The sequence below is a fragment of the Cyrtonyx montezumae genome, unplaced genomic scaffold (assembly GCF_038088225.1).
Source record: "Cyrtonyx montezumae isolate F1298 unplaced genomic scaffold, pur_monq_1.0 scaffold_3, whole genome shotgun sequence".
Lineage (NCBI taxonomy): Eukaryota > Metazoa > Chordata > Aves > Galliformes > Odontophoridae > Cyrtonyx > Cyrtonyx montezumae.
In genome coordinates, this window is record NW_027072034.1 from 103,035,692 (window position 1) to 103,062,178 (window position 26,487).

The following is a 26,487-nucleotide window of genomic DNA, read 5'->3' on the forward strand; positions in this document are numbered from 1 at the left end:
AAGGTGCAGTAATTAAAAGCTGGAACTCCCGTTAAAGTCAATGACTTCCTGACTTCTCTACTTTCTTAAAAACCAAAACCAAAACCAGCACCATCCTATAACATACAGCCTTTCCTTCTATTGAAATGGAGCCACATGAAGCAATTCCTTCTGGCCAGGAACACGATGCAAACCTTCAACACCAAAATGCTGTTAAGAACTGCACACACAAGGAAAGGAGAACAGCTTTTCAAGAGGCAGGTGAGAGAGCAAACCCTACTTTTCATCTCCTTTCCCACTCCTTAGCTCCCACCCTTGCTCCACCACGTGTGTGCCATGCTGAGACCTGCTGCTGCCCATCATTCCAAAGCCCCTCCTAATGCTGCCAGGCAGTTACAGTACCACTCACGGCTTCCCCAAGCCACAGCTGATGGCTCCAGCTGTGAGACATCCAGGAAAGCCACCGACAAAACAGCCAAGATCCAAGGGAATAAACAAGTTATAGCAGACACCTATATTTAAACCAACCTGAAAAACTGGAACCAGACGAAGTTAACGGTGCCCTCAGACCCTTACAGCTTGCAAACTACAAAAAAGGCAAATACGTTCTGTATTTGCTGCACAGCATCTGACAATTTAATGCCTTCTGTTACTCAATTTTTAGTGTAGCAGACGTTGCTCCCCCTTCCTTTTCAAGACCATAGCTATACAAACACACTGTATTACTATCACATTAACAGGAAAGAATGTAGGAGATCCTCAAAACATCAACTTGTTTCTCCTTTCGTATCAGTCCCTTTTTTTTGTACCTGGATAATTAAACAAACAAACAAAACCACCAAAATAAGCAAAGATCCTGTACTTCTAGGAATGCTTGTCCTGTGGGATAAAGGAAGACTTGTAACCTGTCAGCATTTCAAGACCAGCTCTGTAGCACAGCAACTCTGGTGTCTGCAGCAATGGTTCTCTCAAGTACAGCAAGAATTTGGTAGGAGCCAAATTCCCCTAGATAGGAAGGGGAAAGAAAAAAAGTCATCCACAACATGAGCTGGCTGGGGGTAACGGGGAACCACCACAATATCTAGACAGACGAGGAACACAGCGAGCAAGCCAACAAGCCATCGTTTCCCATCTCCAGCACCGCTCCCACAGGTCTCAGGCACCGACACTCAGCATCTCACACCTCCAGTGTTTAAGCATTTCAGCTCCTGTGTCCCCTCTTGGAGATGAACAGAAGTGACACAAGACCTTACAGGAAAAAAAAAAAAAAAAGACAATTCACAACTTCTGTGCATTGAAAGGGCTGGTTGTCCAACAAACAAAAAACAAAGAGAGACCACGTACAGTAGGATAAACAACATACGCTATCATTTCCAAGAGTGAGACAATTACAGTGGCTACATAAGGATATTTGCTGTATTCATTTGCAATACCTGAAAAAAGCCCTGCTGAGTTTGCGCTGTATTTACATGTTGATTGGCTTCCTCCTTGCAAGCAAGTAGCAGCATCCCTTCCCACCACAGTCCTTCCCTCCCCAGCCCTCCCCTGCATTTGAGCTACTCACAGTCAGAACAAGAACATTCAGTCTAAGAAAATTTTCTTAGAGTAATATAATTTCTTAAAGAAGATAGCGTATTTACACACATCTAAACACATGAAAATACTCTATTTTATACTAAATTTCTGTTTCAAATAAACTACAATACTGCATCTTAGCTTTCTGCAGCCTCAGAGGACAGTCCCGACGGAGCACAGACGGCTTCCCGCTCCCGCGTGAGCCGGCAGTGCTGCCTCGCAGCGATGCTGCCGCATTCAAGTCCTGACAGGTCTCCCAATTGTGGTTTGCTTGCTTGGGAAAGGAATCATGAGGTTCTCAGCAAAGCCATGCTAAACATCCACTCCTTTAATGAGCGATCCTTCTAGGACGATGTTGAAGTCTTGCAGTGTCTGTAGGACTCGGATAAGGGAGTTGACAGTCATGCGGTCCCGCAGCAGGGCGTTCTCCTCGTACATCCTTGTGATGAGTGGGCATTCCGCCAGTAAGGGGATCCACTGGGGCAGCAAGTGGTCCCTGCCAAGGGAGGAAAGGAGTGACTGCAGCATGACATACAGCACATCTCAAACGGAAATTCTTCTCCAAGAACAGAACCTACAACATGCAGTCTCTGTCTGAGAGCAATGCACGTTGTTTGCACATGAAAGCTTCCTGTGTAATCATAACCCACAATTTTGTTAATAAAATATAAGTGACTGTCCGTAATGTAGGAGTGGAAGTGGAAAGATACAAGCAAAACTGAAAAACTGATTATGCAAGAATTCAGCAACATTTTCTGGTCAGGAACAGGGTAAGTAAAACTGAGGAACAAAACCAACCGATGCTTCTTCAGCTGCTTTTCACCGCATCCAGGTATTTATTTCTAGATATATCAACTCCCCAGTAAAATACACCTGAATCTCTCTCCGCCCTGCAAGCTCAAAGCAGGAAGCATCCTATGTGGGAAGATAAATCTAGAATAGTTCATCAAAATTATTATAGACTTTGCCCATGTTCGTAGGCAGAGTGATTCAACTAAGATTCAGAAACAAACCCATTTTTGTAAAGAAAGTCTGCGCTCCCAAAATCTGCACTTCATCAAAAATACAGTTTCAAGACAGATTTCACACATAGGACTGCCAAGTGAACGGGTATTAAAAAAGCTAAAAACGTCCTTTGAGGTTTAGACAGTAGCTATGTATTGTTACTGCTCCTTTGCCACGATTTTTGTCTACTGTTAAAGCTGCCAAAGTTAGTCATTGGGTAATAGAAGGTACAAGATCTCTTACAATGGAAAAATAGAGGTGGTAATAACAGTAAAATGCCTAACACAAGAGGACACGCATTATGAAGAGCAGTTAGGTACCTTGTCCCCAGGCAAACCAGAATTTGGAATTTGCCATCTTTTCCAATGTTCCTTGGAGCAGTATTGATGGCATTCACATAATGGCAGAAGGTTTTGCACGATGATCTCTGAAGCAAAAGGGCCTCCTCGTTGTCTCCAATCTGGTCACTGTTTTCAAAATAGGCAACAGCTTTCTCTGTGGTAGGGCGAAAAATCAGAACCCGGTGAGCAGAAGTGCCTCAGTACAACCAAGATTTACACAGGGGAGTCCTTGAACAGCCTGCTAAGAGCAACTGCACAGTTTACGTATAGATTCCTCGCCCTGAAACAGTAGGTGGGTGGTGATCTCCACCTCTGCTACACAGCTGTGGTCAGCAGATATGCTGACGTATGACACGTGTAACATCAAGGAGCCGCACTGCTGTCTATCAACGGTTTCACCGTGATACCATCAGCTTTGATTTTTCACTTTCTCTGAGCAAGCACTTACCCTCAGGCTAGGAATCTCCACCTGTCAGCATATTTTAAGGGAATAAGCAAGACTTAATTACTGTAACACAGGCCTACAGATAGGTATCACCAGAAGACCAGTGCAGCAGTCAGGATAGTTCTCAAAGAGCTAAAAATCTCAACTTATAACTCCCTGAGCTTTCTCAACTCTACTTCCAACTTCAACTGCTACTCTACCCCAACCTCCAGCCTACCTCCTTTCTGGGCAGGGAAACGGCTGTTTGAACGTCACTAGAACCTGAAGTGCTCTTAAATTTCTGCAGAGATTCACACTTATTCTTTATATAGAGTTCTGTATTTCTCATCTTCACTCTGTTTCTCATTCCCTTCAAACAATCTGGATTTCGCTGGGCAGGAACAAACGGCATCCTAGCTGAACAGAATCCCAAGTCTGTACATAAGTAGCCCTTTTGCCCTAATCTTTCATCTCCTACCTCCAAGTCACACACCAGCTTACCTATGAAATCCCAGATGAAGACATTCTTATGAAAAATGCGAGCTGATTTGAATCCGTGGTGGAAGACCTGCTCCAGTGCTGCAACCAAACCATTCTCTCCACACAGCAGAATGGTAAGGCTCCCCCTCTGTGAGAAAGGGAGAGTCTGTCAAAACACCTTGTCCTGTTCATATGCCAACAGGCTTTAAGTCTAAAGGTTAACAATCTCTACTAGTCAACTTCTGTTTATAAATATATTGACGACCTGGCAACAGACTGGTAAGGATAAGCAGGAAGTACCTCTTTCTCTGGCTTGTGAAAATGTTTCACAATATTGTTCACAGCTTCTCCAATTCCCTCTTGGATCTGTCCCGCATTAGGCTCTGTGAAACCACAGAAAGACACCAGCTGAAGATATCAACTTTAAAACATTCATCCAATTCTTACAATGACATAGCTTGAACTGCAGGAATGATTCTGTATCTTTAACAGGAAAGAACTCAGGGAGTCATTTGTCTAGAGTAAACCCAAGTCATAATTATAAGCAACTAAGGAGCAATCCTGGAATAGTCGAATAAATTGCCCTACTTAAAAATGCACAACCCGAGGGTCTGGCTTGATAAATATTTTATTTGAGCTAATCACATCTTGTTCATCACAGAGTACAGCAATGCTCTGAAGAAGAGACATGGGCTGGAAGGTTGTAGACAAGCTGCCTCACTTCTGTGTAACTCATGCCAGAAAATCCTGCACCTATGAATTCCTGATTTGAATCCATGATGAACCACAAGAAGTAACAGCTTTAGATATGCATCTAGTCTTTGTATCAGTGTGAGGAAGTAGAGGCAAGAGAATACTCCTTACTGATGCTACCAAGAGAAAGTTATCTTCCGTATGAAAATATATGCCCTATTTCTGCTCGGAATTGTTAAGCTGTATGCTTCTGCTACTGAATGATGCTATCCTTCCACCTGCTACCACCTCATCTTCTTCTGTAATACCTCCAAAAAGTTACCTAGTCACACAAACAGAATCACAGAATTGTAGAGGCTGAAAGGGATTTGGAGATCATCTAGCCCAATCCCCAACTAAAGCAGGTCCCGTAGAGTAAGCTGCACAGCAATGTGAAGCAAACAACCTGTTGTGATATGAGCACATGGTATGAAAAGCAAACCTGATGTCAAGATTGACACCAATTTGTATTCCATTCAAACTAGAACAAGCAAAAAGCAGCTCTCTACGTTTCAGAAAGTGCATACAGTTCACAGAAGATGGATTATTGTGGAGAGAGTAAACACGCAATTTTTATTTTCCCAAATCTGTCACCATTAAAAAGGAAAGTCACTGAATGATGGAGAGCTCATGGAGGCATGGTGGTGCCCATATACATGCCCTTGAGTGCTGGCAGAGACCAGTGTGGACTTGTGCCTGGATTCCAGTTGAGCATATCTGTGAGACTTGAACTACTGAATGAGGACTAAGATGGACTGTGCTGCAAGGCTGCTGTCAGCAGATCACCTTGGTGCCCATCCCACAGCATCACCAGCATTTCCCCAGCCCTTCCTGGCTCTGGCAGCTGGGCCACGCAGGGTGCACTAGTAGCAGCAGTGCACTGAGTGGTGTGGGGACACAGCCCCCAGGGCAACTGGCAAGGAGCAAGGGCTGGGATGGTTGAGGGATTGAGGAATTGCTGTTGCCTGCCTTAGGGACAGAAAGTGATGATGTCACCTACGTGAGCTGCTCCCACCAGCTTTGCTGTGGCTGTGCCTTCCAGTGCGCAAAGAAGAAGCTGAGCTGTGCCATACACTGGCCAAAACAGTGACCACGTGATACTTGGTGAGGTCAGATGATAATGATTAACTTGTCCACAGAACACTCAGATAACGGCTTGCAGGGTGAACAGGGGCCTGTAGTGCTTGTGCTTATCTCTCCAGAGCACAAGTTCCCAGCCAAGGTCTGGGCTGCATTTTTCCAAGAACTCCCAGAAGACGATCTCCTGCTCCAGCAGCTCCAAGAAGAGATCGAGAAAGTCTTGATGATGAGCAGTGGGAGGTCTTTGTGGGACAGTGCACTGCTGTGGGCTTCCTGTGTATGTTAGGCTCGACCAGGTGGCCTTATTGTAGGGGCTACAGCTGTTCATCAGAGAGCTGATGGTGCCCTTTGTGAGGGTGCTCATCACTATCATCACAGTCCTGTATGGCCCAGAGCTCTGCCAGCAGCAGGAGCACCAGGATGCCCATGCTTCAGGAAGACAGCTACCCCCAGCCCCACTGCCTCCCATCAGAGACCTCCTGGGCTGCTCTGCCCGCCCTGCATACCCCAGTGCTGAGGAACTCCCTGGTGTCCTTAGTGGGGGTCCCAGACTTGAATCATTTTGATTTCCTTTCCAGATTTTCATATCTATAGAGATTTTCATGCCCTCCAATTACTACTCCAGAAGCATGGAATAATTCAGTATCATTCTGCCTGATCTAGCTGTGGTGTCCCTTTCATTGCAGGGGAGTTGGACTAGGTGGCCCCTTCCAATTCTAAGGATTCTATGATTCTACAATTTTAGTATGTGATGACCTCTTTCTGGCAGGTCTGAAAAAGAATCTCCTGTAGCTCAAAACAAGAACAAATTTTTGGGCCTTAGTGCTCCCAGAACTAAGTAAATGCTCTGCAAGGAGTTCTGCTGCCTGCTCCTTCATGCATGTGAAGAGCTGCAGGGATGATTCTTAGTTAATTTACTCTTGGAGGCTCACGTTCTCTTGCTTGACATTTCAGCAATCATCTCCTGTAATTTTACCAGAGCTGACCAGATTTATGTGTATGATCCCCAGTGTGCACTGTGCTTATCTGTATGCTGTAGTGGAGAACACCTCACACAGCCCTCACAGCCCTGTGTTGTAGCTGAGCACTGCTATTCTCAAAAGCTAATGTGAGGGACTTGAAGCCGATGCCCCCATGCTCACCCTGGAGATGGATCCTCTAGAGGGCAGTTCACAGCACCCAAATCACTCTGAACTGATTCCCTGTCCAGAGGTGCCTGACTACTTGCTGACTGCAAAAAGAGCCAGGAAGCAGAGCAGCACCATCTACTGCAGATTCTGTGGCTTCCTCTTCCCCCGTTCCATATCTCCCTGCTCCAAGGGGAGAGGTTTATTTATCTCAGAAGAGGAGAATGAAAGAGGCAGTGTTCACACTCAGCACACACTGCAGGCACGGAAATAGGAAAAACAGAAGCTGGTGGCTGTTCCTCTGCACCAAAGTTTGCTCCAGCAGAAGCGCTGCAAGGAAGGACTGGACTTACTGGTGTTCTTTCCTGTGAGAGAAGTGATGCTCAGCCGCCGAGCTGTGGTAGGAGACTTCTGCTGGGGTGGAGTACGGCACTGCTTTGCCAGCTCTTCATCAGACGTGGAGGACACCAGCTCTCCGATAAGGATTCGCTCCAAGCTGCCATCATCAACGCCCTTTCCCAGCCATCGCCCGCAGGGAAACCTGCCGAGCACCATCAGAAACACGGCTCAGCCACTTGGGGTAGGCAGCTTTACCTCAAAGCTAGAGGGACAGTTAGCACCCATAAAAACTGCTAGCAGGTTGGAAGCACTCTGCAACCAAGAGCTCTTCACAAAGCACAGCTCAGCAGGCAGTATTTCACCGCACTGCAAATGAGGAGACCAAATCAGAGAACTACATTCGCCTTCATCCTTAAGGGAAGGGAAATATGAAAGCACTGGAAAACATGGAGTGCTGTGCACTTATGTAATGGGCCACATGTAGCTCTCTGCTGGGTTATTTTTCAGTTGCAACCACACTGGCAGCCCCAGTGAACCCTAGGCACGCGTCCGTGCTAGTGCTGTTTGTAGCCATCTCCTCCCTCTTCCCCCCATACTCTGCCTCCATCTCTGAGCTCTGGGACTCATCCCTCTGAGGGATAATTTTCCAAGTCCACATTTAGAAAAAGAACTGTCTGTTTAGCCAGATGTTTTATAAAAACAGTGATGAGTTACGAGAGATAATTTACATGAAAGAAGTATGTACTCAACAGAAAATTAAGCTTCTATATGTTTGTTATACTATTTACAGGACTTGAATGCTTTAAAAACAATAAATAAAGCAAAAAAACCCAAGCCCCAAAAGCCCAAAGATTTGTCCTGAGCTATCATTCCAGCTCTTGGGGTTTAAAGAGTTCATTTGTGTACAATGTTACCATCCCACATTAAATCAAGAGATTTAATTATTAGATGTAAATATATGAATCACTTCAAAAGCATCCATACCATCCCTCCTATCTCAGAGAGATGTAAAGCAAATCCTGCACTCAAGCCTCATTTAACATTTATCAGATTATTTGGCTTCAACCAGAGCTTCTGAAATTAGAGAACTGGGGGTGGGGAGACCAACCCAGCCCTATCTGGTACCTAAATCAGCCCACGCTGCTCCACCATAGTTTTGCTCAACTGAAAGGATGAATGCCTTCTCACTTTTTCTAATCAGTAGGAATTTCAGACAAAGACAATTGGGACTTGTTGCTTACTTGTACGTGTGTCCTGTTATTTCGTTTCTGACCATGACACAATCAACCAGCCACTTGGCTAGCAGCCCTGAGTTGTCATGACCAATCTGAACAGTCGTCAGCTTTCCTAAATTCTGGCACTGAAACGAATAACAGTTTTTACTTCATTAATAAAAAAAAAAAGCAAAACAACAGACAACACACACCAGCACTGCATATATACATATGGTCCCAAATATTTGCTTTTCTTCTATTTCCACTGATTAACACAGCAAGCATTTTCAACCAAACAGGCAGAACGTTGTAAAAAACAGAATAATCTGTTTCATGGTAAGACAGGAGAAAAGAAATATGGTGAAAAAAGAACTGATGGGAGATTATGAAGAGACTGCAGACACTGTTGTGAGAACTCTTTCTGAGGAATTCTGAGAAGGGTTAAATGCAAATGTCTGAGCTAAGTTGATATAAAGGTGTGCTCTTGTGGAAGAAACAGACCTTCAGAACAAACAGCTTGTTAAAACTGCACTTGAAGCATACTGACCTTTGCTTAAAAGGAATCACTCCAGATTCTGACACAGTCCTTATATCCTTCCTTACTTTCAAAAATCAGCTTGCTCATTGTTGAGCAAGACAAAAATCATTCTCATGAGACAGAACAAGATAAAAAGGGACTGCAAATCCCAGCACAATATGTAATGGTAGGTGGGGCTGGCAGCATTATATATTTGACATCATCTCAACACTTTCCTTACAAGACCTTGGTTTTTGTTGTTACCACCAAACAAGCTGCCTGGGCTCACGTTTTCCACAGTGTGTGGCTACCCAAATTGCTATTTTTTTAAGAAAACTTCAGCCAAAAGAGTATTCCAGAAGAGTATTAGTATCATCTGTCATCTTGCTTGTTAGAAATCTGGAGAACTTTACTACAAAACACTACTGTTTCAGTAGGGTATCGTAGCAGGAAAATAATTTCTCTTTTTGTGTTAAAATTCACTTCTTATTTGAGCAAGAGTTTTTTTGTTTGTTGGTTTGTTTTACTACTGTTGCTTAAGATCAGTCTGCATACGCTCAATGGATGCAACTTCAATTTTAGTAGCAGGTTTTCCTGTATGATCAGTGCTTACTGGACACAGTGCAGTCTGGGGCCACAGGCGCCTGACTGAGCTTTGCCTGCAGCCAGCAGCTGCTTTGGGGTGGCACCAAACCAACCTATACTTTATGGTGGGCAAGAAGGCAGAGGGAAGCACAGGCAGGTCAAATGTAAGAGGTAAATATATTTAAGTACTGAGAAAAGAGCCTGATGAGGCTCTTTCAGCTCTACACTTGGGTCGTGATAACACCTGAAGCTGGGAAATTGAAGAGCACAGGTGTTAGACTGCCTGGTTGGAAGGGATGTAGCAACTTCAGACGAGGAGATCTAGCAGAAGGAGTGGAAATCTAGTACTGGCCTGAGGCTGGAAGGGACCAGGGTGCTGTTAAGTAAGAGGGCAGACTGAAAGAAGGGAAAGAAACTGGAAGTGAAAAATTGTAAGTGAGCCTGGAAAAGGAAAACCTGGATAGCTGGCAAGACTTGGAAGGGAATGAGATATGGGAACAGACTGACAGAGTGAGAAGTGGAGCCCTGGGCTGGGACAGGGGCAGCAGTGCAGCCTGTGGTTAAAAGGTGGTGCGTGCTCGAGGGGAACTTTCACTGTGCACAGTGTGGGTGAGCAGCACCACCTTCCCAGTTTTTAATTACCTTGAAAACCTGGACAGAATCTGAAATGTTGCATTCTCAAGACAGTAAGTCCTCACCAAGCTAACGTGGTGAGGAAGGGCGTTTCAAATTGAAAAGCAAAATGGAAAGCGTGTGCACTCACCTCAAACGTCATTTCTAGGAGGTTTTTAGGAATCTGCATGACGCCCGTGTCTCCTAGCTCTCCCGACACACAAATCCACGGGTTCGATGTGGTTATCGCATTGCTCAGTTTTTTGATGGGGATTATCACCGCCCTGTAAGGGATCACTGAGAACAGAGAGGGAAGGAAACATCAACCTCGGATTTTACACCCACTGCTCTAAACGCAACCTACGGGGCAAACCACGCCTTTCCCTTGAAGGTCAGCTGTCGCCCGCCGAGAGCCGGGGCCGGCTGGTACCGCGCGGGGGTGCTGCGGGGCCGCGCTCCGCCGCCGGCATAGGGGAGTGGGGGGGGCAGGGATGCGCATCCCATATCTGCTCTCGTTCTTAAAGGAAGGGAATCTTCGGGGTGTTTAAGGAGAGAGGGAGAGATTTATGCCATATTGCGGTGCACAAAGCGCCTCGCATCTCCTCCTCCGGGACCTCTGTCTGTGTCAGCTTGCGGAGAGTGCTGGGTGTGCTTTTAGCGAATGCCGGAGAGAAGCATTAGGATGTAGAGGGCTTGCCGGGGAGGGGAGATGAAAGAGGCTGTGCAATGCGGAGAGGAAAGCCAGGTGCTGCTGCACTCTTTGCTGATTGCCCTCCTTTGTGAGGACGCTCTCACACAGCCTTGCTCTCCAGCTGGTTTCCCACAGCAACACCCAGCACCTATGAGCTGGCAGCAACAGTCAAGGGCTCCACATAAGGACTCAGCCCCTCACGCAGTGGCAACAGCAGCATGGAAACACACAACAGTTTGGGCTGGAAGGGATCTCAAAGCCCTCCCCACCCCAACCTGCTGCCATGGGCAGGGCTGTCCCCCAGCAGCTCAGGCTGCCCAGGGTCCCATCCAACCTGACCTTGAGTGCCTCCAGGGACCCACAGCTTCCCTGGGCAGCCTCTGCCAGGGCCTCAGCACCCTCAAAAGAAAGGCACCCTGCGCCTAAACTCTACCCTAAAACTTCCTTCTTAATTTCAAACCATTCCCCATTGTCCTATCACTATCAGACCGCGTAACAAGTCACTCCCCTCCTGCTTACAAGCTCCTTTCAAGTGCTTCAAGGCCACAGTGAGGTCCCCTCTCACAAATCCCAACAGCAAGAAATTTTTATTCAGGGGTAAAATGATGGATTGTCCAGCTCACCAATTGTGGTGAAGACGCTTGTGAAGCAAAAGTAATCCACAGCATTGAGAGAGAGGAGGTGATACAGGAACTGCTCCCGTTCTTCCTCGCAGCGCAGGAAAGCATAACGCTTGTAAAGTTTCCTGGTAGAAAAAAGTACATTGCTGTCTTGTTGAAAAAGTACCAAAGGAAGGGCTGATCTTCACAGGAGGTGTGAAAATGGAGATTCCCCAGTTCATGCAAGTTGCCAGAAAACCATAGAGAGCATTTACCCTCTGTGCTACGTGCATTTTCAGATCACTTTGAGCTGCCATGGTGCTGAAGGAGGGCTGCAGAGCTCATCTCATTAAAGGGTCAGTTTTGGTCTTGCTGCAAAGTGCAGATGTAAACGAGTACTACTCACAACATTGCTACACAGAGCAACCCTATTTAAGGCTCTTTTAGCTTCCATGGGACATATCTTCCCAGAACTAAATAGCCATGTCTAATAACTTATTCTTCCCTCTGCTCCGTACTCCAACAGATGAAACCAAACAGAAGGCATCAGACCATCTAAAACCAATCAGCGAGCTCACTGCCACCCTTCCAGGTCTGTGAACCCAGCACACATCACCGGGTACCCGCAGTAGTGCAAAAGCCTGCCAGGAATTAACCTGGTCCAGCTCAGAGAGGCATGCAGCTCATCTTTAGCTGCTCACTCATTGGTAGATTTCAGAATTCATTAGTTTCCAGCATAATCACGTGTGCAACTCATCACAGTGCCAGTTCTGCTAAGAACTGCATGCAGTAGTTGGGACATTTTCATTACAATTAATTTTTTTTAATAGACTGCTTTGGGAAGATGAAGTCAGGGAGAAGGCAGTGCCTGTGCTTGCAAAAGGAGGCAGAGCTGGGAGTGCTGTGTGGCTGGGAGGGCTGGCCTCCAGCACAGCCGTGCTGCAGCTGGGATGTGTGCCTGCTGGAGTCATAACACAGCACCACTGTAAAAAAGGCTGCAGCTTCACTTGTGAGACTGTAGGACTGTAAGGCTGTGAAGGGGCTTGGTTCAATCCACTGATCCTAAGTCGAACCTCTTCTTCCTAAACATTAGGTTTCCATGCAGATGAGTGGACTCCTGCCCTGCTGAGTGGGCAGAACCCCCTCCACAGCCCTTCTGTCTCTTCTGTCTGGAAACCACCAAATCCAGACAAAGCACCATGCTGTCCCCGGGGCCTGCATGGCCCCTCGGCTCACCAGTGAGGAAGATGTGGAAAGAAAGCTGTGAGAATAAGAGCCAACTTACTTGGCAAGTGGCTGGTTGGAAAGCAGCTGCTTTAGATGCTGAGACAAAAGCTTCTTCTCCAGAGAAAGCCTTATCCATGCTCGGGCTCGCCCCACATCAGTCTTTATCTCACTCATGTTCTGAACATGCCTGAAATGGGTGGAAAAAATAAAAAATAATAATATAGTCATAATAATAATAATTGCAATAATAATAGATGAATCATAAAAACCCTGTATTTTTCAAATAGCAGTATCCAGTGTGATGCAGCAGCTGGATTAGAAAATGTTTCTCCATTTGAATGCTGCAGGTTAGACAGAATCAAATCCCATCCAGTCCCTACATGTGGCAAGTACAGCAGAAGGTTGTGTGGTTACCACTAGGTATGAAAACCTATATGAAAACCATTCATAGAGGAAGGGTCCTGCAGAGCCCTGCACCACGCAGCATGACACCAAGACCCCCAGCAGCACCTGGCTGGCCTGGGAACAATGGCAGCTCTTCCTGGGCACAGCAAGTTCTAAGAGTTTCCCCAAACCACAGTGCAGTCTGAAGGCTCTAACAAACCCAGTGGGAATCCAAGGAAAAAAGAGGGTTATTAGAGAAAAATAGTGACAGGCAGAATCACCTTTTCAGGGACACACGAGGCCCTGATGTAAGTGGTAATCTGCATGCCACAAGCTCGGTTTGTAGGAAAGCAGAACTGTGCCACTGGGGCTTTTTTCAATGGATTTGCCTTTCTTTTTTTAAACTTCCCATATTTCGGGTTGGAGAATGCCAGAAAACTCCAGTTTGAGAGCAGAAGGAGCTTTAGAAGAGGAAGAGAACTGCCACGGCAGATTGAAGCTGCTTCCAAAAACCCCCCACTTAGTTAAATAAATAGCAAGAAAAATGAGTAACAGTTCCCAGCAGGGGAAAGAAAGGGCTGCAATTTCTTAATTTACATGCAGTTTGCATGTTAAGTGCATGGGCAGTTCAGCCCTCCCAACCTTTGTGGCACGCTCCAAGCACCATCAGATGCATCTTTGTTGCCATCAGTCCTTATTGCCCCCCGTGCATCGCTGAGTGTTAGGAAATGTGGCAATATTTACTCCACAAAAAATCTAACAAAGTCATGCTGTGACTGATGTGTTTAATGTTGACTAGTCTAGTCTCACTGTCTCGTGTTTTTTTCCCATCTGTTATATTCCAGTGTGTGCTCTGCTTTATATTTAGACCCTGCATTATTGGAGAAAACACTCCCTTGTTTATAGAGCTTCTAATGTGACAGAACTGGGGCTTTAGGAGCAAATCTGCAATGTACATCTTAGTGCTGTCCATAAATATATGTTTGCTCTGAACAAGTGAGGTGGATAGCAGACAGCTCAGCAGTGCTCAGTGCTGTTCCCTGCTAGGCTAACCTACCTGAATTCTCAGCACAGATCAGCACTGGCAATCCTTGCAGAGGTGTCTGCATCATGTGCTCACCATCCTCTGTGCTCCATGCACACATGAGTAATATATCACTGATAGGAGCAATGGGAGCTCTCCAGTGGTAAAGCTTAGTTAGAAGGACACAGTACACTCACATATAAGTCCTTGCCCTTTGTAAGCAAGTGCATGAGCCGCCTTCTTTCAGCAGCGATGCCTTACAGCTGAATCACTGCAGAGATCCTTGCTCCTGGCTCTGGAAAGCCCTCTGTGACACAGCCCTTTCTTGGCTTGGAGCAGGCAGCCAGTGTTAGAGCTGGCAGCCCAGGCAGCTGGGCACATAAGAAACAGGATGTGCACTTCACTCAGCTACGCAGCACTGAGACCCTCTCTTCAGACATTTCTCATCTTTAGAGATGGGAAGATCAAAGCACAGACCATCTCCCTTCCCACTCCCTTCTGCTTGGCTTAAATTACATCTAGTATGAAATGCTACGGTTTTTTTTTTTACTTTGAGTAGATTCAAGTACAGATGAACTCAACCGTGTTCCATGCATGCTCTATGCCTCATCATTATTTGTTTCTGACTGAGACCAGATTGGCATAAACTGCATTTGAGAAAAAATGCAGGTTGGCAGAAACATAAAAAAGATTCAGTGATCAGTCTTGGTGTCAGCAGAAGCACAGTGTAACAGAACAGAACATTCAGGAGTTCAGATTTATTTCATACTCACTGGTGAGAGTCAGAACAGCTCTATTTTTATCAGTGACCTCAGTGTAAGCCCTGTATGCTCACCACTGCACAAACTCTTTTTGTCAGAGAACTGAACAGCAATTTCAGTGCAACTCCCCAGGTTGAAACTTGCTTTTTAATCCCATTAGCAACAAAGAAAAATCTCTTTTCCCTGCCAAATGTAAGCCTGGGGTATGGTGAGACAAACTCTCTGCAAGTAACTATGCTGCCAGAAAAGGTTACAGCTGCTCAGCATCAACACGCCACTGAGGATGGCACGATGCTCCCGATCCTCTTGCAGTCAGAAGTGAGCTGTATTAACTTGTGCCACAAAAGGTCTTTGACAGTGCAGGCTGTTGTGGCTTCAGCAGGTCACACTGCACCTCTGTGCGTGCGGTTCACCCTTGGCTGGACACTCTCCAAGGAGGGGAGGCACGGCAGGACTGCAGTGCTGGTCATAGGAAATGACCCTGGCTGATGAAACCAGCTGGGCCAAAAGTCTGGGGTCGTGCAAGAGGCAAAATAAATGTCTCAAGCATTTTCGACACCACATCTAAGATGTATGGTTTTGTGAGGGAGGCAGAGGACACACGGCATTACCTCTAGCACAGGCTCATCACACGTTCAGAAGTGTGACTGTGATTCAGCCCTGCTGTTTAAGTTGTTTACACAACCTTGCATGAGCCATGGAAAACAAGCTGTGCTTAAGGCAATGCAAATCCTCTCGTCATCCGTTCAGTTAGCTCTGCAGCCCAGGCAATTTAACAATTACCCATCCTTCTAACTTCAGCATAAACCCATGTGTGCAAACAAATATCTTTCCAAGCAGGAGAAATCATGCCACAAGATTCTGCGTGACCAATTCAACGCACCACCTGCCTGGCATTTTGTATGACCAGATATGTTTGTGTACAACCTCAAATATGCAAGATACTCAAAACACAGTGTCCTGCTTCTGTACATTTTCTCTGAAAACAAGGGCATCCCTGCCCATGGCAAGGAGTTAGAACTGGATGATCTTTAAGGTCTCTTCCAGCTCATGCCATTCTGTGATCTTATGATTCTCTGGAAAGCAGTGGAAACTTTGCTGGGACTCAAGCAGCAGAGCTCAGGTTTATGCTGGGCTTTTGTTAGTGAGCTCAGGAAGTACTTTGGAAGACAGAACACATGCACACAGCAGTGGGTGCTCCTGGAAGTGCCTTATTTTTACATGGAAGAAGGAGGAGGCCTTACAAGAAACAATGCTCACATTTCCTCATGCTTTAAATTGCTAGCAGCTCTTTACAGATAAGCATTATAACACTACTCCTGCCCTATTTTCTATGGCACTTCTACCCCACTGAAGCACTCAGCTGTGGCAAGTGAAGTGTCAGATCAGTGGCGTGACCTGGCTTGATCATGGACATGCCCTCAAGAACAACTGTCTGGTGCTATCACATCAGACTCCATCCTTTTTACTCTGTAATCCTTCAGGATCTCAAACAATGCTTCACAACAAGTTCTCTGTAGCCAGGCTGTTGTTTCCTACAGAGTACCTGCCTTTATTTCACATTCCAAGCTCACCCACTAGGCTCGTGCACAGTCCTAATTTTGTGCATTTATTACTATGCATCATAAAATACTAATTGAAAAGAAGGAATGTTGCTCAGTGACAGCAAGAAAATGTTTCCGTCCCTGGTACTGTCTATCAACTGTACTTGGATGGTCAATAATTTAAAACAAACAAAAAGAAAGAGAGTACCAAAGAATTTAGCATATCTGTTATTAGCTCTAGTTCTACTGCTATAAACACCCCTGGAAATGATAAAACCAGAAGGCCGAGAGAACTTGTGCATTGTCTTTTACTCAAAATACACAGAACAGTTTTGTAAATCAGAAAGGTAACTTTAAATTTGAATGCAGGCTGAAGAGAATGTTTAATTCCATTTAAACTTTGCAAAATCAAAGCTAGTGAGGATGTCTACACTGTGCTATCAAATTAAAATAATGCTTTAAAAATCAAATTGCGTACCTCATATCTTGTATCAGGGAAACCCTCAAAGTAGGCAAAGTAATTCCTGTATCAGACTTCCGTCTTTCTGTTCCAACAGCAACTACAGTGGAGAAAATGTGTGAAGTTAATACAAAGTTTTAGGAATGGCCTGCAATGCACTTGTTTTATATCAAGCTGATGACAAACCTAAGTCATTGATAACTGCAATGTCTCTGCGTTATCGTTAACACTATCCTGGAAAAGTATGTAGATGCAAAGAGACTTATTATCTATTTCTTCCTTTTATTGTATGTGAAATACGTTAACAGTGATGACTTTTATTAGTAGGATGTTTTAATGGGAAACTCACAATTGAGAAGGACGCGATAAAATTAAGCTACAGTTGTGCACTAGATGTTAAGAATGCCATGCATTTCTGTGCTCCACTCCACTGATCAAACCGCTTTGTGGTGGAACATTTTGCGCTCAGGAATTTGTGCCTGCCAGTCAGAGTAATGCTCAGTGCATTACTCACTGAAGCTTATTAAAAACTCTTGAAGAGTGAGACTAGTTTATCCATCGATGTGTCTTTGAGGACTGATCACAGAAGTTCCCTTCTGAAGGAAGGATTTCAGTCCTTGGAAAGTGACCATGAAGTTCAGAGACCTTTACTACAATGAGCTGCAGCCGCCACGGAGCAGGGAGATCTCAAGGTCATCAGAAAAGCAGCTTCTCTCACAACACAGAAGTAATTTGCTGATTGTAAAAGGCCCATACAAAGCATAAACTGGGTGCCTAGATTAGTGGATGGAGATTAATTACACAGCTTCTGGACCGTACCATCCACCAAATATATATTGAACATGGAGTTACTCAAACTGCTATTTGAGAGACAGATTATTCTCAGGGAAAGAAAAATGTCAGCTGTCTGAGCTCAAGCTCCGAGGCTTCAGCTATTGCAGAAATAATCTTCTAAAAAAGCACTGCTTCTCACATCTTACTAAATGATGGATAATAGGGAATGGAGGCAGTGAACAGGCAATGAACGATTTTCAGACAGTGAGTGTTTAAGTATCCTCATTTCCCTCCAATAACATCAATCTGTTTTGTCCAGACATCAAGACAGCTTCATAATGATTATGAAAAGCCTCGAAATGTAAATATGATATTAGCAAGCAAGTACACTGAAAATCTTGTATGAGTTTCATGTGGTTGCACTGTTCCTCGCAGGCCTGAGTTCACTCACTGCAATGGACTCCTCAGGGGGTGAACTGCTGGGTACTCACCTGGGGACTCCGCACTATGTTCTTGCTTTTCTTCTCTCTCCTGGTACTGAAGTAAGTGGGACCACAAAGCAGATTTCCCCTGAAAATTTAATATGAAGTAGCTATAAATAAAATGGCCAATAGAAAAGACCCACCAGTGAACGCAACAAAATAATGGGATAGCATTTCAGTGAGCCAAATGTTCAGCAGTGACAGTCGTTACATTTCTCTTGGGCCATAAGGCCTCCAGAAGAGGACAGGATGGTCCCACTGACCTGGCAGTCACATTGCCTACCTTGTTTCTTCATTCTCCCCCTGCTTTAGCTTCCAAAGGTTGAAAGAAGAGAACCCAAAGATCTATTTGATAATATCATTGCAACTACCAGAACTGCCTTGACAAAAGAAACCCCCTCAGAAAGCATGAACCAAGGAATCTGAGCCCAAAGATAATGTTATGCTGAAATGACAGTACTGACTAGCAGCTTAGAAGGAAGTGGGGGCGTTCAGTATTTGCTAAAGTGCTGTACGAACAAAGTCCAGAGTTTCTAATTACCAACCTGCTTGACCTGCAGACCATGACTCCAGATTCTTTCTAGCAGATCACAGAGGCTAGCAATCAATGTATTTTCCTCCAGGCCTGTAATATTGGCTTCTCCGTGTCCCAGCTCAACTGCTTCATGGCCCATTTTCTCTACCAGCATACGTTTAGTCTAAGAAATAAAAATAATAATAATAACATTCTAAAAGGCTTATAAAAATGCTATTTCCAAGGGACAGAATTTATAAATTACTTTAGTGAAACACTCTTGCAGAAGGCAATATAGGGACCATTGCTAATGGCCTGGCTTGAGAAACATCAGATCTCTTTTACAGACTGATTAAAAAAGAATAATTAAAATAACATGCCTGTATTATTAATCCAAATTACCCTCTTTCTATCCCCTTTGCCTGTTGTCCTGTTCCTACACTGCTGGTTTATTACTGGTCCCCATCAAGGACAGAATTCAGAGCTATACATTTTTAGCCTTACTCAGTATCTGCTTTTGTTCGTGTTACAGGTAACACAGCTTAAAACTCAGGTAATGCATTATACCACCAACTGTGATGGACATAAAGAAATTATATTTCAATGGATATGAAAGCTTTTTTAATATTAGAAACTGGTATACCGTGTTAGCTCTGCATAAATAACATGCACAATTTGCACATGTTGAACACGTGCATTTTGACATAGGGTCTCAATCTCACTATGTTTAGGCTACCTTTAAATAAGAACAATTAAAGGAAATCCTCCCTAAGATGTCTGATCATTCTGATTCTCCTTCCTGTCCTTTCTACTCTTCGCATCGACTTTGACTGCGTAAACAGAGAATTGATAATACATTTTTTCTTTTTTTAGCAGATGAAAAATATATAACACAAAGGAATATCCACCTTGTAAACAGCCTGTTAAACCAACAGAGCAACAGTGTTCCAGCTGTGAAGGACTTCTGGGATACAACATGCAGATGCTATTTACATTCAGCAAAAGCAACTGGAGAGCAGCAAGAGAGCAGAGAGAGGAGAGGATGTACCTTCATGCGACATTCCTTCAGCAACCCTTCCACAAATTTCGAGTTGGTCTGTGCAATCACAGCTGGAGAGAGGTCTGAGAGTTTGGGCTGCCTTAGATTTTTTCCTAAACTCCTCGCCTCCTGCATATATTTCTAAAAATAAACAGAATAATTTTAGATATTACGAGTCGGAGGAATTCTCCTCATCCTAATCCTAGGCAAGCAGATGCTGGTGAAAAGGAATGAGCTACTGTTAATCTAGTAACAACAACATGATTTGTCTGATGCTTAAGTATTGGGCTGGAGAAGCAGAATGCTCCCTTATGACAACAGGAAAAGCAAGATATCTTCCAGTGTGGTACCGAAACAATCAGTGTTGGTTGGGTGAACTGTGCTGTTAGCTGCTAGCGAGAAGTTAGCCACACCAAGTGTATAGAAGTGTGATACCTTCATTCAGCAACAAAGCCAAAGTCCTAAGCAAAATTTCTTTCCATTGCTATTTGATCTTCACTGATAAATAAATCAAAAGCCATTTGTTTAATTTGTTGACTAGACTGTATGTTGAATGGAAGAAAACCTTCAAAAAGGAATTACAAGAAGCAGAAATAAACCTAGTCAAGGAGAAAAATTTATCCCATTACTTCGCATTTGAATAGTTAATGTGGGAAAAATTAGACTTGATTTTATTCTCAATTAATTTCTTAATTACAACTGAAGCTCATTTTAAGTAAAGCTGACACTTAGCATCATTCTTGTTTTTACTGTGGGGTGGTAATGGAGAAATCTGGACAAAAACTGCCATGCTCTTTAAAATAAGATCTAAGCTATAAGTAAAGATTTGTAAACCTTTTTGCTTCACTGCCTTGTTGCCCTGGAGCTGGGTTTCATTTGTCTGCTCATTGAACAAAAAAACCCAAGCTCATCAAGAAGTGTCATCTCCCCCTACCATCAGTGAGAGGACCACATGATGAGCAAAGCTAACAAGTTGGCCACATTTAGGTGTGCAGGTGGGAAATTTATCAAAAGGTCATCTGAATAATAGTTTTGGTTAATAAAATACTAGGTTGTTGCCAAGAAAAATTTCTTGAAACATTGTGCTCAAAGCCTGATGTTGAAATGCACAGTTTTTGTGCAGGACTTGTGAATTTCCAAATGTATGTGTTTATCACGTTACTGCTGCCTCTCTGGGGAGATAGTTTGTGACAATGACTATTCATTCTTCCACGAAAAGGACAAGAACCACCACTGGTCAGACAAGAAAGTAGGGTTCTGCCATGAAAGTTGTGTTCAACTAGTTAGTAAGTGCTCAGCTAAGTAGTTACAGTTTCACTGGTACTGTAAGGACTTAGAAATAGTTGAAAAACTATTGCATATGGGAATAAAAATCACAACTGATGAAAGCACGTGGTTCAGCAAGCAATCTCACAAGTGACTTCCAGCTAATTCAGTGCAAAAATGAGCAAGGAGTACAGTGAAAAAGTAATACAGGGAATATCAAATAGGAAATCTAGTGTTTCTTTCTAGGGGCAAAGGGATAAATAAACCCAAAGTGCGGTTATAGTCTGAAGAGTACAAGAAAAATGATAACCATTTTATTCATAGAATGTCCTGTTATTAAACTAAAAATAAATAAACTTTCATGAGTTCAAGAAATGAATGAATATGGGATGAGAAGACCAACAGAATGCTCTTTGCCTGTTCAACACACACCACCACCTTCCTCCACACTGCGATGTGAAGACTCAGGACTTGACATCCTAAGCTGAATTGCCAGCTGAGCAACACAGGGAAAAAGGAAGCAAAGCAAAATCCTCACCTTTTGGTCTCAGAACTGTCATGTTTGCCAGGGAGCTGGCAAACATGGAAGCCAAGAGCTGTTTTCCAGCTACTTTTCTGATTATAACCACACTTCCAAATGCTACAGGGATGTGATCCCACTCTACGAGTAAAGGAGAGGTTTGGGATGCAGCACAGACAGGGATTCCCTACACTACAACCTCAAACGCAGCTTTCAATAAGAAAAACTTAAACATACCAGGCAGCATTCAGAGAAGGATTTTTTAGGAGGCCGTGCAGGAGGGGGTGGCCCCTGGTCCCACTCCCAGAAGGCCATTGAGTTCTGGCGAAGCAAAAGCTCCTCCGAGGGCTAAGAGGAGACAGATGCCCCGGTGGGGTGGCAGAATAGCCAGAAAGAGAAACAAAGCAAAAGAAGCATGCATATGATCCACAGCCGAAAAGAAGAAAGTAAATACATGACAAAGTACTGAAAAGGCTCTGCTGAGATAAACTCACAAGGCAAAATTTCAAATATACTTGCAAAGTCATCCTAGCAGAGATGACAACAAACATTCACAAATGCTGTTTTTGCTGTGTTTCCACAAAACACCATAGGAAGCTGCGATCCAGGACTCACTCATTCATTTGAATTTTTTAGTGCAAATGCCAAAACTGGTCAGCATTGTTCACCAAGCCTTACTGCAAAACAGCATGAATGTTTTCTTTTTGCTAGTGACATATGAAAGAAGCACATGGGTATCAGTGGAAAAATATGGCAGAAAATACTTAATGAATGACAAGAAACTGAGAAGATGGGACAGAAATGCATACATGTGACTGACATTTACAAGATGTGTGGGAGTTCCCAAGCTTCAGGCCCAAAAAGGACCCCGAAGTCTTAACCTTTCAAATGGGTTTACTCCTGTCAGTAACCTACGTAAAGGCAAAAAAAAAAAGAAAAAAGAAAAAAAAATCCTTAAAAAAAAGAATCCTGCCTCACTTGCTGACATTTATTCAGGGACTTGGCTTTTCTAGAGACCTTCACCCTGGGCAGAGCTCAGAGCTGCACCCAGACAGGCACCAGAGCTCTCCTCTCCATGTGCAGTTACACAACAGGGGTCTATATCAGCAAATAAGCCATTTTCCTGATGACACAGGGACTGCTTTATTCAAAAAGGAAAGAAGCTTATAATCTTTGTTGTGTGCTTCGGAGTTGTGCACTATATACAAACAACGGGGATGAGCAGCGCTTACATGGTAAGAGACCTACACAAACCTTAGGGCAGCAACAATACTGCCCAAAGCAGCAAAGGTCCCTTTGCCCCAACGTTACCTTGGGGGTGAACATCTCGTGCTGCTTGCAGATGCCACCTACCTCCCTCAAATCATTGTCCAGCCCGATGTGTTCTGAGTGCTGCCGGAGGCGATCTTTCCTCCGCTGTGTGGTGGCACTGCGACTGGCCCAGCGGCTGGGAAATCAGAGAGAGAGGAGACGTGAGTAGAACAAGTGGGGAGGGAGAGCCACTCCTCCCACTGAGGGAGAAGAGACAGTGCAAACTCGGATGCTGCAATGGATGTCGGTGCAAGTTGGTGTTCCCAGTCCCTGTGGGAAACCACAAGGTGGATGACAGGCCACCACTCAAAACAGTGAGTGCCGGAGACCTGCCTGCTGCCTGCTGCAAGTGGGGCATCCCCCCAAAGATCCCCCATGCAGCCAACTCTAGTGAAATCACTGTTGAGTCCCCAGCAGTGCCCTTCCTTTTGGCAGAAATAGTGTCCGTATGAACAAACAAAATACAAATGTTTTGAGTAACAGCTTCTGAAATGTTTCCTCTCTTCTGAGGTTTCTGTGGTACTTTCACAGCAAGGATAATTCCAGAGAACCTTGTCACCATGACTGGAAGGATGAGAGGGAATGGCTTCAAGTTGCACCAAGGAAGGTTCAGGTTGAATACTTGGTTTGTACTTGGAATACTTGGAATACTCCATGATTCCACTGGGAGCACCTGCATTAAAGGATTTCAAGAGAACTGACATTCCTGGGATTAGTCACGGTGTTGTCTTCACTGTCTGTTTTTCTTTGTTGGTTTGTTTTTTGTTTTTTGTATTTTTTTCCCATCAAATTTCTAAATGGTGCCCCTAAAAATTCTATTTTTCTAGAATCATAGAATCACAGAGTCACAGAATGGTTTGGGTTGGAAGGGATGCAAGGATCACCAAGTTCCAACCCCCCTGCCCTCAACCTCCAGATCTGGTACTGGACCAGGCTGTCCAGGTCCCATCCAACCTGGTCTTGAACACCTCCAGGGATGGAGCATCCACAGTGCAGCCTGTTCCAGCACCTCATCACTGCCTCTGTAAAGTACTTCTCCCTAACATCCAGTCTAAACCTTCCCTCCTTGAGCTTAAAACCACTCCTCCTTGTCCTATCACTGTCTTAGTTTATGTCCAATTCATTTTTTTTTCTCATCTTAAGCTGTTGTTTAAAGCAGGCATTTGGTAAACAGGTTTTAAACTGAGCAACCTTAACACTCCCAAATGTCCAAGCTTCTGTGTGCCAGACACTGTAACAAAACACAAGGTAAAACTGTGCCAATGAATTCACAATCTCAAGTGATTGTCAGGTTTCTAATAATATCACACCATTCTGTCAAACCCTTGAAACAAAAATATTCAACTAGTGCAGAAAATAAGTAATTTGATACATTATTTATAAATGGAATCCAAAATAAGATGACAGAAAGCAACCTATCAAGCATTAAAAATAAGCACATGAATACTACATCTTCAGAATAATTACTGTGGTCGCATTTATTAAAATTAAAAAAAAAAACAACCTTTTAAAATATAGTGAAAATAACAGCTTTTAAACCCTTCAGTCTGCTCACAAAGACTCTCTGCCTCTGCCCTGCACTCAGAAGCTCCAGAGCACATACTGAGCCTCTCCACACAGGTGGATATCTGCAGGAACAGGAGTCACTAGACCCCAAATCCACCCATTTCCATGTGCATCCCAAATAAGAGTATATACAAGTAGAATATGGGACCTGAACTAACCAGGGGAGGCTTCTGTCTGGCAGCAGACATGTGAGTATAAGCCTGGACAATGAATCCCTTGCCTGGAGCTGGACTTGGGTCGTCACATGGCTGACAAGGCCCCAGAGGCTCAGCAGTGTAACCACGGGAAGTCCAGGCATGACCCCTGGTCATCTGAGCCCTGTTGCTTCCAGACAACAAGGCATGTGCCTAACTATCCCCACCAATTACTCTAATGAGGCAATCGAAGACCACATTTTGGCTGACTGGGTCAAAAAGGCTTAAAAAAAAAAAAGTTATGGGAAATGACATCTTTACGGTCAGGAATAAAGTGTCTTCCCACCTTCCAAATAACATCAAGAGAACAAGTACAGAGTAAGAAATAAACATCTGGATCTGCACATAATTATGGTTCAGCACTTCACCAACCCACATGACAAGGAATTTATTTTTAGAGCCCTGTAGCCTCAAGTCTCTGATAACTAAATAGGTGTCTGAACAGGAAACATTTATACCTTCTCAGAGGAATGCATTACTGACACAAGTGTCTTTGCACCTCCTCAGAAGTCTTAAAAATATACAGACTAAGACTTTAATAAATCATCACCTTTCTTCTGCAAAAGCAACACCTAATGTCTTATTAGATGACTGAGAGTGGAAGAAAACTGTGTTTTGTTCATCTCAGCAAGCTGAAATATAGCAAAAACTCAACACCCTGAAACAGAGGATAGCAGATGCAGAACTCACTTTATTTACCTGGCCCTAAATACCTTCCATTTAATCTAATGTGATACCATGCTTACATTTCACAAAACAGAATGTCAATAATGCAGTTGAAATTTGTTATAAATCATATATTATCTGTATCATCTTTTTTCTGCTCTGATTCCTATTACATATTCTGATTTGATCCCTTCTCACCTGCGTTTCTGCCATTACTGAAAGATTTAGGAACTGCTACAAGCGTCCTTGGAGAGAACATGCCTCACTGAAGGTGAAGGCAGAATAAAACCTACAGAATAATTACAAGTAATACACCGTCATTAAAGTGTTTTCAGTTAATTCCTGCAGGCTGGGAGAGCACACAAACCATTCTCCAGATTATTAGTCAGAACTATTTGAACATTTTCAGCATACAAGCAGGAAGACCATTAGCCCTTTATGAAGAAACTGATGGCTGCTCATTAGGCAGTGCAATGACACTTATGGCGAGCTGGACGTCCCCACATCCCCACGCACCAGGTGAAGGAAGAGAAGCTAGGGGTATTGGGTGAGGTCTGTGCACTCAGATGCTGCTCTGAATCTCTCCGGGAGATTTGGGGAAGAACTAACAGCAGATAAGCAGCATTAAGCAGCTAAATCTTTTAAAGCCTTTTCTTTACTGGGCCACACAGAATTTTCCCGAAATAATGCATAAATATCAAAAGAACCACTCGCTTTGCTCCTCATCAGCAGAGATCACATTTTAAATTACCCCTTCTCACCCTTCAGCCATTCCAAGTATTTCTGAAAGGAAGCCCTCACCACCTCCTCTGGGGCTGCTGAAATCCCATTTGAGGTATTTCATTTATTCCCACAGCAGAGGTGTTGCTCCAAGCATCAACTCTCTGGGGGCGAAGCAGCCGCAGCTCAGGTCCTGTGGTGCATGCTGCCAATATGCAGCAGGGAAAGAAAGCTCTTTTTGGCAGTCTGTTCTTATCTCCTGATGCCTGTATCCAAAGATAAACATGCCTCACCTTCAGGGACTGTGAAAAAGGAGAGCTGTTTCAGAAGAGGGACGTGGGAAGACTGCATGCTGTTTAATATGGAGAAATAAAACAAAAGGCTCTCAACATAAAGTGTTTTCTATATGAAGGCTGTAAGGTCAGCTCTGAAATCAGTATTGTTTGATGTCAAATGAGACCCAACAAGCATAGGAGTAGGTTTGCAAAGGGCGGAGCATCTGTAAAGATGGCACTTGTAAAACATAACACTTAACCTGTGATGCTTGATTTCCTTAATAAAATGGAAATACAGTCAGCATCAAAGTGGAACTGTCAGAAACCAGTCTAGCAAAACAGCAGCCTGGAGGTGCTGAGCTGCAGCCACGCATTCATCTCTCTCATCACCTCACCCTGTCTCCCTCATTCTAAAAGCTGTCTTGCTACATTAGGTGAGAAGTGCTAGTGAAGGGTCACC

General features: G+C 44.1%; 1 protein-coding gene across 1 annotated transcript in view; it reads right to left on the reverse strand.

Annotated features, from left to right (window-relative positions):
* Window positions 1-216: 216 nt before the first annotated feature.
* DENND5B (DENN domain containing 5B) overlaps window positions 217-26,487 on the reverse strand; it is a 104,444-nt gene continuing 78,173 nt past the window's right edge. The window contains exons 8-21 of the mRNA XM_065742638.1: window positions 22,649-22,742; window positions 19,519-19,650; window positions 18,502-18,654; window positions 17,966-18,044; window positions 16,719-16,800; window positions 12,586-12,714; window positions 11,325-11,446; window positions 10,162-10,307; window positions 8,324-8,442; window positions 7,097-7,284; window positions 4,105-4,187; window positions 3,826-3,952; window positions 2,880-3,054; window positions 217-2,050 (exon numbers count right to left, since the gene is read on the reverse strand). Of these exons, the coding sequence (XP_065598710.1) occupies window positions 1,867-2,050; window positions 2,880-3,054; window positions 3,826-3,952; window positions 4,105-4,187; window positions 7,097-7,284; window positions 8,324-8,442; window positions 10,162-10,307; window positions 11,325-11,446; window positions 12,586-12,714; window positions 16,719-16,800; window positions 17,966-18,044; window positions 18,502-18,654; window positions 19,519-19,650; window positions 22,649-22,742 (1,813 nt within the window). The 3' untranslated portion in view covers window positions 217-1,866. The remainder of the gene's footprint in view (window positions 2,051-2,879; window positions 3,055-3,825; window positions 3,953-4,104; window positions 4,188-7,096; window positions 7,285-8,323; window positions 8,443-10,161; window positions 10,308-11,324; window positions 11,447-12,585; window positions 12,715-16,718; window positions 16,801-17,965; window positions 18,045-18,501; window positions 18,655-19,518; window positions 19,651-22,648; window positions 22,743-26,487) is intronic.